The sequence below is a fragment of the Microcaecilia unicolor genome, chromosome 3 (assembly GCF_901765095.1).
Source record: "Microcaecilia unicolor chromosome 3, aMicUni1.1, whole genome shotgun sequence".
Lineage (NCBI taxonomy): Eukaryota > Metazoa > Chordata > Amphibia > Gymnophiona > Siphonopidae > Microcaecilia > Microcaecilia unicolor.
In genome coordinates this window covers 329,294,670-329,305,831 of record NC_044033.1, presented here as the reverse complement: position 1 = coordinate 329,305,831, position 11,162 = coordinate 329,294,670, and the positions used below count along the sequence as shown (strand labels likewise).

The 11,162-nt window shown below is 40.4% G+C and overlaps 1 protein-coding gene across 1 annotated transcript; it reads right to left on the bottom strand.

The window, feature by feature from the left end:
* Positions 1-4,706: 4,706 nt before the first annotated feature.
* CENPW (centromere protein W) lies at positions 4,707-10,862 on the bottom strand. The gene is made up of 3 exons (XM_030195494.1): positions 10,686-10,862; positions 6,566-6,679; positions 4,707-4,991 (listed from the first exon to the last, which is right to left on the bottom strand). Exons 1-3 carry the CDS (start codon positions 10,773-10,775, stop codon positions 4,965-4,967), a joined length of 231 nt encoding a protein of 76 aa, XP_030051354.1. The 5' UTR covers positions 10,776-10,862; the 3' UTR covers positions 4,707-4,964.
* Positions 10,863-11,162: the final 300 nt, after the last annotated feature.

Here is an 11,162-nt window from a genome sequence, read left to right as displayed (position 1 = left end):
ATCTGCACGCACCGAAAACCCGCACCTACACTACCGCAAGCCATTTTCCAGCATGCCTTTGTAAAAGGACCCCTTGGTTTCTTCTTTTCTGCAGGCTATACATGGGTGGGGGCTGCACACACAAAGATACGGTAGTAGCAAGATTCTCGTTGCTTATCCTTCCCAGGGATTAGCTGCGACTTTCCCCAAGTCTACCTTAGCAGTTGATGGACCCTTTAAACCAAGCTATGCCAATTGCTTTTACCACATATGATCTGGCAATGAATTGGAGAGCTTACTCACTGAATTAAAGTGTTTTCAGAGTTTTTAATTCAGAACATGAATATGCTGCTCCAGCCATAGTGCTTGTTGGTGCCCAACAAACATTCATATATAGAGAAATATTAGCACCAGTATAACAGCAGTTCACACTACATTCTCAAGAACTTCACCACTATCAACTGGGCTCCCAATTCCCTATTATGCAGTGCTACATTCTGCTTAGTCATATACTTTCAGAAATAAAAGCAAGCAAATTACATCTTATAGTCTGTCAATAGTACAGACAAATAGCATCTCAGTTACCTATATACCTTTTCTTTAAATACAACAATATCACATCACTCTATGTCCTAATCGTCCTTCGTTCAAACTTTGGCTATTTCCCAATCCCCTACAACTCAGTTCACACAATGGTGGTTTCATCTACTCATTCTACAGGACAAATACCTCAAAAGCTTGTTCTATGCTATGGGACCAGCTACTAAGAAAGTACAAGTATGGTTTTCAGTAAAATTATATTGTTTTTTTAGCAATAGAATGTGTAGTAACTGCTCTCCCCACCTGACCATGATAGCTTTAAAAAAAAAAACACACACACACACACACACAAACTCAAATCACTAAAAAAGACCCTGTAAATTAAATGTCGATTTGCCACTTCATAGGCAACCAATGTAGCTCAACCAGGAATGAAGTGGCATGCTCATATCTGGATAGGCTTCATTAAAACAGCTTTTAAGACCAGCTACTGGAAAGGAGCAGCAGGAGAAAAAACAAAGTCACTTATCTATGAATTCAGTTAGACATGCACAATTTCATAGTGTAGTTGTACACTTAAAAACTTCCTTTAGGACTATGGGACCAGTTTAAATACCTGAAATAACCTTCCTTTAGAAAAATTCAATACTAATAAGATTTGAGAGTTAACCTAAGAAGTAGGCCTGGATAGAGGAAATAATCATATTTTTGGCTCTTTATTCATACACTAGTAAAAAAGGCCCGTTTCCGAAACCAATGAAACGGGCGCTAGCATGTGGCCTTTTTTGTGTCTGTGTGTGTGTGTGTGTGGTGTGTGTGCAGGTTGTTGATGTGCGTCTTTTTTTGTTTTGTTTTCTGCTTGGGGTTTGGGGGATGTGCTGTGCTGTCCTTGGTCACTGTTTGCTGCTGGTAATCCTTCCAGCTGGGCCGCAGCTTGTCCTGTTCGCCCACGTCCCAGATGGTGACGGGCACGTTGTTTTCCGGCTCCTCTGACTCCATGTCAAGCGATCCCAAATATAGTCTGTGCTATAGGCCCTCTGGCACTCTTCAGTACTGGCATTAGGCATTTAAAAATTTCTCCCCCCCCCCCCCCCCCCCCCCGTCTATTTTTGCACATGCCCACAGTTCCAGCGGTGGTTCTGTGCTCTCCGTGCTGCTCAGATAATGAGCCATTCTGCTGGGGAATGCTCCTCCCTTATTGTCACATAGTTTCCTCTGATTGGTCTGTCTTACGTTGCCTAGTGTTGCCTGGGAACGGTGTTGTGATGGTCCTTTGTGTTTCAGAATGTTGAGGGTGTTTTTTCTGATTGGTCCGTCATGCGAGGGCGGGGCAGAGAGACATGGTCAGTGTTGTGGCTTCACCACCATGAATCCATGAACCCTTCAGGGAGTGACTGAGTGACTTCAGAACATTGTCTTCAGAACGTTGAGGGTGAGTTTTATTATAGTAGATTGTATTTTTTTTCTTGATTGCCATCACTGCTTACATGCTTTATACTTACAGGTTTTCAAGAGTGTTAGTTCCACTGTGCTAAATATGATCATTCATAATGGGTGGGCATGGTTATGTATAAGCTACAAATCAGAAGCTTCAGAAAAAGAAAAAAAAAAAGTCTGTAGAAGTGTTGCTTTGCCAATTCCAGTGCATGAATATAAATCAATTAGAAATAGCAGAAGAGCACAAAATGTCAAAAACATGATTGATCAGTATCCAAAATAGAACTGTATATACTTTTATAGCTAAACATAGTAACATAGTAGATGATGGCAGAGAAAGACCTGTACGGTCCATCCATTCTGCCCAACAAGAAACTCATATGCGCTACTTTATGTGTATACTTGACCTTGATTTGCATCTGCCATTTTCAGGGCACAGACCATAGAAGTCTGCCCAGCACTAGCCCCGCCTCCCAATCTCCACTACGCTTGAGGATCCATTCCTTCTGAACAGGATTCCTTTATGTTTATCCCACACCTTTTTTAATTCCTTTACCGTTTTCATCTCCACCACCTCCCACGTGAGGGCATGCCAAGTATCCACCACTCTCTCTGTGAAAAAAATACTTCCTGACCATTTTTCTTGAGTCTGCCCCCCTTCAATCTCATTTCATGTCCTCTAGGTTCTACCACCTTCCCATCCCATGCCCCAGAAAAGGGAAGTTATTACCATAAGCATTTTCATGCTGGTATCCTTAAATCTTGGAACTGTGCATCCAGGCAACATGCATTACTGAGGAGTTGATTCAACCATGAGGTTCTGACCATCTGAAGCAGCTTGATTTTAGAGATGGGGGCTTACATTTGCCACACCACAGCAGTATACACATGCCTTCCTACATGTTTATACATGCAACAAGCATAGACTATACATGTACCTGCATTTTATACAATGCATATACAATCTATGAAGTACCATAAAAGTAAAATATAACCCTTAGGGTAAAATTCCAAATCAAATCAATTTTTACAAGTTGTTAGTTAAAAATTGGCAATATGATTTATGTACTTCTGTAAGAGGTCTTTTTTACTGAACTGTGGCAAAAAGTGGCTTAAGCACACCCTTACATGGGTCTTTCCCCACACACAAAGGCATCTTTACTGCACAAGTGAAATGGCCAAAACTTCCTATTTTCCCCATTAACGAAACTTGGTACAATCCACACTACTTACCCACGCCGACTATTGCAACAGTGTTTTCAAGATGTAAGACCCAAATCCTGAAAAATCTTCAGACTACCAAAAACACAGCAGCCAGACTTATCTTTGGCAAGTCAAGATTTGTAAGCGCAACACCTCTTCGAGAGAAGCTTCATTGACTCCCCAAAGAAAGCTTAAACGTCAAAGTCCATACACTGATTCATAAGATCATACACAGAGAATCCCCTAACTACATGAATAACCTGAGTGACCTCCCAATCAGAAACAGATCAATGTCTTCACATACTTAACTCAATTTACACCTTCCCAACTGCAAACAAATTAAATACAAAACCTCCTATGCATCCAGTTTCTCCTTTTTGGGCAGCCAGCTTTGGAACCCTCGACCAAGATCCATCAGAACAATTAATGACTATCTACCCTTTAGAAAAATCTTGAAGACCCCTCTCATCAAGCAAGCTTACCCCAACAACCAGAATTAACCTTATAAGCCCACCCACACGATTCCTGCTTCTGACCATGATTAAATCTTAAGACCATATCTCCCACCCTCCTTCATACTCATCCCCTAGTCTTCTTTTCTTCATCTTCCCTACACCACACCCCTCCCAATCTCTTTTCCTTTTGCTCATCCTATCTTTGTTCACCTTTCCATGTTAAATTCACATGTTCTTAAGACATTATTACTATGTTTACTACAGTTTGTAATATTTCTCCTTACAAGACTGTTATTCTATTTACTATGAAAGCTGCATTGAACCTGCTAAGTGTGGGAAAGCACAGGGTACAAATGTAATAAACAGACAGACACATGCTAAATCTTCCCATTAGCACATGGCCATTAGTGCATGAGCCCCTGCTGCCACATGCTAAATTAGTGCATGAGCCCCTGCACCAGTTTTGTAGGAAGGACTCATGTACTAAATCTGTGCTAATCAGTTACCATGCAGCAATGCCAACACACCACACAATTTGCATAGACATGTCCACTCTGCCCTCCACACACCCCCTACAAAAAAAAAAGTTACAGCACATGCACATAAAAATTACTGTGGAATGCCTCAATGTGGCCCACAGTATGCCATGTTAAGCTGCAGTATGACTGCAACTTTGTAAAAAGGACCCCCTAAATATTAAAAGCAATTCTTTATACTTTTGATATTTAAGTAGCATTTAACTACTCATGCATTGTAAAATCAAGTGCCATACCAGTTTCAAAAGAGAAAAGAGCTGAGCTCAAGAACAGTGTTCATATGTCAATATGTCAAAGCATCATATACTACAGCACTCCATGAAGTCTCATTCCTGCTCAACTAAAGAGCTCTTTTAAGTAATGTTTATGTACACAATACATGTAAGTGTATAACTCTAAACCAGTATTTAGCTTGACAATGTAAGAAGCCTTCTAAAGCCTTTGGGGGGGGGGGGGGGGGGGAAGATACCACCACACATTGAACTAGGCCACTGCTATGAACTCTACAGGGGCCAATTTATCAAAAACTGGCTTTGAAAACTACCCATTTGGGGAAACTATTATAAAAAAAATTCCCCCAACAACAAACAAAACCACAACCATTAAAATTTGTGTTTTTATTAAGAGTGCAGGTTTTAAAGATTTTGTTTTTATTAAAAAGTTCAGGTTTTAAAAGATTTTGTATGAAGTACCCAGATAGCATTTTCTTGATCTACAGCCTGATTCATGTTTGTACATTAATCAAGTAGTTTTGAGGCACCAACATTATGGACAGAATATTCTATCACCACCAGCTGATTAATCTTCAAAATTTCTAGCCTCTGCTCTTCTTTAAAACAGACTGTGGAAAAAAAATGAACAAGGAATTGATGTTATGCTTTACTATATACACAGTAACACTACATAAGTAGTAACAATATTTTAAAGCTCATTACCTATGTCAACACAGATAAGGTTGCCCTCTGTGGAGCAATTACTTGCTTTAGCAATAAATTACAAATTGTCAACATTAATGTACATGGTTATTGTGAATGAGGCTTTAAAAAGAAAGAAGTACTTTCTATCACTTGTCTACCACATTCTCACCACCAAGAATACGGTTGAGTAAACTGATGAGCAAAAGTGCACCAGTACATGTTTAAGTCAGATTAAAAAGAGAAATTTATATCAAAACCAAAAGTAACTTGGTCCCTTTAACTTTTAGTTTAGTGAATCCTTACTCAAGGCCTAGCCTTGTGTTGCGACATCTTTGCAGTTGGTAGCTACTCCCAACACAGGCTGACCAGCAGATTTTTGTGGACTTAGAGTATCTCTAATTAAAACAACCAAGTATATGCTGTTATGTTCAGGTAGACAAAGTTATACCAGCTGGGTCTTAAGAGTAGAGTTCAAGGTGACAAACAAATCACCGAACATGGCAGAACTGAAAAGACCACTGCTTTCCAAAAAAAAAAAAAAAAAAAAAAAAAAAAAAAAAAAACTTATGCAGCCACTGTGAAAATTCTAGTATTTTGACAAATTCCTTCCAAGGCAACACATGATAGCCAAATGGAGTCTCATTAGAAACTCTGTACTCAAAATTGAGATTATCCCAATTGAAATGTTTGAAAACAATTTTTATTTTTATTTCAGCTCACCAAGTTACCTAGTTCCAGGAGGAAGTTTTTTTGGCCATTGTTATTTAAAATCTGCATTCCAAAAACAGTGTAGCACTTGCAGCACCGAATTCAGTGGGTAGATCAAGGACTGCATGTGTATTAATGCATCCCGAGTATGTTAGAAATCCAGGAATAACTAAAATCCCATGCCTGAATCTAGGTAACTTGGCAGGTCTGGCCAAGTGATCTGCCACAAGGTTACCTATGCCAAACCTATAAAAAAAAAAAAAAAAAAAAGTAAAAACAACCACAATAAACATGCTGAATACAAATGCAATGCATTTAACATTAAAATGTAGCTAAATTATGTTCCTATATTTTATTAACACACACATTTAAAATATTGGGATTTAATAATTTTTGTGGAGAGTAAATTCCAAAATACTATTTTTAAAAATCAACTTTATGCTTAAATACAAAATACTGTTATTCTTCTTGCATGTTTTTCACTTAGGTGCAACAAGAGAAAAAGCTGTGAATATTCAGCCTTTCACATTCCCCTACTTCAATCAGAATGAACTGTGAAACTAGCGATTTTGCTAACACATTTTTACCAGAGAATGCCAGTAAAAAAAAGAAAAAAAAAAAGTTTAAAACTGCATACTTTTCCATTGTTGTTGGAGTAGGGACCCTGATGCATTTCATTTTATAATTAGAATCAAACTGAATCAGTAGTCAAACCTACAAACCTTATCTGCAGTTAAATCCACTCCTGTACAATACATATCTATGTGCAACCATTAAAACATGAACTTACTTTTGTTACTGCAGTGATGTGAGCAGGTTTAATTGTAGAACTTTTCATCTCAATTGCATTTGTCCTGGCTGCCTGTGCCAACCTCTGGAGAAACAGCAGGCAGTTCAAATGGACCTTTAGAAAAACAAAATATTCAAAAAGGATCTGGCTATTACTTCTGGAGCTATTACCCCACAGCATTTCCTGTTCTACAGTGAATGAAGCAATGACTAACCACCCAGGACCTGAAAACCACTGAAATTGATGGTCCCGCCATGACAGGGGCTACCTAAGTCACACAAAAAAAAAAAAATCTGGAGTGTCAGTCTACTGAGCCTTTTAATATAGATATATACTCCATCAAGCAAAGGGCTCCTATTAGTGGGGAGAGGGAGGGGTCAGGCTGTACAAACTAGAAATACCCATCTCCCTGGCAGAAGTCCTGTGGGCACATTTACTCTGGCCCCTTCACTCTCAACCAGAGAGAAAAGCACTTGCTAACTCCACAGGAAGGCTGTGGTCCGACCCTAAGAGTCACTGCCAGCCAAAAGGACTCAGGTCCAGATGCACTACTTAACGAGCCAGCAATGTGGGTTTTAAACTGGTTCTAGCCAGTTTAACACGCAATTAGTAAACAGGGACATGCCCAAAAAGGCATTGTCCTGTCACGGTAGCAGCTAACGAAAACGGAATGCAGCTGAGCACATTAGTATTGCGTGTATGCGATGCACTACCGTTTTCCGATCCCGCTCATTGGGGCTGCTGTGAGGGAATCGGAAGGGGAAAAAAATTGTTGCAGAGCTGACCACCACCTATAGTGAGCTCCAAAAACGTCTGAGAAGGACAACAATCAGGGGGGAAAAAAAAAGTGTCCAAGTGCTCATCAGGGATGTCCTTCACTCACAAAACAAACAAGGACACCCCTGACAAGCACTTGGACATCTGCAGCTTTGGCCAAGTGAAGGGCTACTACTTATTTTAATCATTGCTTTAAAAGTTGAACAAAGGAGCTTAGATTTGTCCCCCTTCCTCATCACCAGCTGAAACTCCTTGAGAGGGCTAATGGACGATTGTGAGCCCCCCCCCCCCCCCCCCACGGCCTCTTAGCCAATCACAGCACGTTTAGCTGACACCAGTGACAGCCAATCACAGCGTGTTTAGCTGAGTGAACCTGGAGTAGGGGCACAGACTGGTGTAAAACAGCTACAGGCACATCAAAAGACCGATAAATGCTTTCATGGTGATTGAAAAGATAAAAAAAGTCATGCACGATGCTGAAATCTCCAAGAGGCTGGACAAGCGCTGGAAAATGCTTAAGGACATGAGAAAATGCCTAGTCACCAGACATGCACGATGCTGAAATCTCCAAGAGGCTGGGCAAGCGCTGGAAAATGCTTTTCATTCGGGAAGCAGAGTACCTGCACTTGAAACACATGGAGGATTATCCCGATTACAAATACCAGCCAAGAAAAAAAAAAAATTGATGCTGCAGCCAAACAGAATTCTGGGCAAACGCCGGAGAAAAATCCGGGCACCAGCAGCAAAAGTGTCAAGGGCTCTGGGAAAAAAAAAATGTAAGAAACTAATCTAGTAAACCCTGTGTGAAAGTCTGCAACGATTATGGGGACGACTTGTTTTTTTGAGTGAAGGACGTCCTTGGCATGCGCAGAGCAGTCAGCATAACGCTTGGCTGCTCTGCGCATGCTCAGCTAGCCGACTGGCTTGGAAGGCTATCGCATGCAAATGAGCTAGCAGCAACCAGCTCATTTGCATGCGATTTCCTTGATGCATGACAGTTTCTTACCGATTCGCTAAGGAATTGGTAAGGGAAGGGCTTTAACATTTTTATTAGTGCATCTACCCCTCAATCTCTTAACACAGGCTTTGGACTGTGCCCCACGGATTCAGACCCGAAGGAAACCTGCTGCACCAGTCCAACCCGCACCATCTACTGGAGACAGAGAAATACCAAAGTTCCAGGTTGCACCATTGCTTATAGCAGCAATGTCACTAGAAGAGCTTGGTTTCTTTGCCTCCATCTGCTGGTAGGGATACATAACCTGCTGGTCTGGACTAATCAAGCAGGATGACAAATAAGGGCAAGATATTTGATATACCACCTTTCTGTGGTATAACAGAAGCAGCTTACCTATTATATACAGGTACTTGCTCTATCCCCGAACAGAACCTTGGAAAATTTCACTACCAACCCTTTTCCATATTGAAAACTGAATATTTAGTCCTTGTCCATTTCTCATTTATAATTACTTTGTAATCCACAAAGTGCTGAAAATATTTGAATTATGCATTCACCACCTGCCAAACCCACTTAACTTGCTACCTAAAGATATGTAGCAATAAGAGTGAAGAACCAATCACCAAGGTACCCCTCTCTTCATGAGATCATTGATTTGAAGAGAGTAATTCCCAAAAGCTTCCGAAAGATATATTAAATTAATCCAATGAACTTGGTTGTTGACTATTTCTACATATCGAAGTGGACTAATACAGCAATCACAGTTCTCTGCTCAAAATGGAATATACCCATCTAAAGATACAAAGTCACCCCACTGATTAGAAAAAAAAAGGGAAATTCCTAGATTTTTTCATCTAACTTTTATGTTAAACTGTGTAACTTAAGCAAATTTGGGCAATTTGTACCACATCAAGCAACATTTTGCATAAGAGCTCATTATTTACTTTTTCTACCTGCAAAAGATCAGTATGATATTGTTTGTATTAACTGGGAAAATAGTGTTTACTGAAGATAGTTATCAAGTTTTTATGACAAACTAAACATTATAATGGGAAACTGCTTATTGCTGAATTTGCAACAAAGAATTGGTCATGGGGGGGGGGGGGGGTTTAAATACATTTCTGAAAGACAAACTGGTACAATTGAAAGTCAGTAAGATAGTGATACATAGGAAGAATGCATGAGTAAAGCTACCATAAGAGTGGCATACACATCTTCGCACTTATGTCTCTGCTCATACATAACATTTTGAACAAATTCCGTGACTGAAATCAACTACCATTTACTCTGCAGGAGTAGCTTGTGTTTGCTACCGATCTAAAGAAGTCACAAGTTCTTCCTAAATGTATGCTGAACAACTTATATTTTACTCTAAATTGCCAGTCTTGTATCTTATAGGGTATATGTGAGCAGCATTAGGACCTCATAACGTGTACTATTGCCTTGTTTTCAAGGCATTTATGCATAGTTACTGAAACTAACTTAAATGCGTGTATTTTTTTTTAAATCTTATCAATAGAAATCAAACAAAATAAAACATGGAAAAGAAAATAAGATGATACCTTTTTTATTGGACATAATACATTTCTTGATTAGCTTTCGAAGGTTGCCCTTCTCTTATATACACTGTCAGCTAGCACATTTGCTTATTTCCGATCTGAGGAAGAAGGGCAACCTTCGAAAGCTAATCAAGAAATGTATTAAGTTATGTCCAATAAAAAAGGTGGTATATTTTCTTTTCCACGTTTTATTTTGTTTGATTTCTATTGATAACCTTAAGAGTGGCCTAACACGGCTACCACACTCCTCTACTTTTTTTTTTTTAAACCAAATCACATTTAAATAGAAATGGTATGCATCAGTTTGGGCCACCTACCTCTCACCTTCTACCCTACAAAGCAACACCTTCCCCATCCTCAAAGACAGACGAGCCGGTGCTCTTACACATTTGTGTAGCCCTATAAGAGCCAGCCTAAAGTTACTAGTTTCCCTTTTCTCTAAAAGTTTGCCTAAGGCATCCCATCTCTGTATACCGCGCCCCCCCCCCCCCCCGACTTACGCAACTCTCCCCCGCTCTGTTCAAAGCACACATTCAGATTAAAGCATGTCAGATACCAGTTTGAAACCAAACTTTTATCTATTAAGAAGCACGCTAGCTCTCTCCAGCAACCTATAAAAAGTTATTGATCCCACTGGGAAGAGTCTAAAGGCCTCCTGCTTAAGGAAAGGGTGAGCTTGGCCTATCGCTCCTTTATGATAAGGAAAGGGGCGCTCCTCCCCACATTAATTCTGTGCTCATTCAGGGCCTGTTGGCAAGGCCGCACCTAGCTCTGCCCATCCGCCACGCAAGCATACGGGTCCCACATAAGCAGGAGGAAAACTGACCAGCAGGTCGACGTTGGTAGCCAAGCGCAGCTGTGGCTTGTGCTTCCTGATCACAGACCGCAGCGTACTGCGCCGAGCCTTCCACTTCATGACTGCCGTTTCGCAAATCAAATCACCCGCGCGCCTCCTAGGCAGCAGCAGCAGCCCCCACCACCGTCATATGCTACGCTAGTACCATCATCTAGGTGGCTTATATACAGACGGCCAAACGGGTTGGCATGACGTCAAAACGTTGAAGCTACTTAGGTTAATATGTTTTCCCTTCTTGCGCGCGCAGCCAACGTTCTGCGTACACTCAAAACAAAGCAAAGAATGAAACCTGTGAGCTGCTGCATCTACGCTGTCGTTCTTTAGTGTTGTTGGCATTTTTATGTATTTTCAAACATGCCAGCTTGTGTAGCATACCTAGAGGAAGAATAATAACGGAATAACTTTTCATAGGTAGAGACTAGAGTAGTAATTTGTTATAAATCGTAA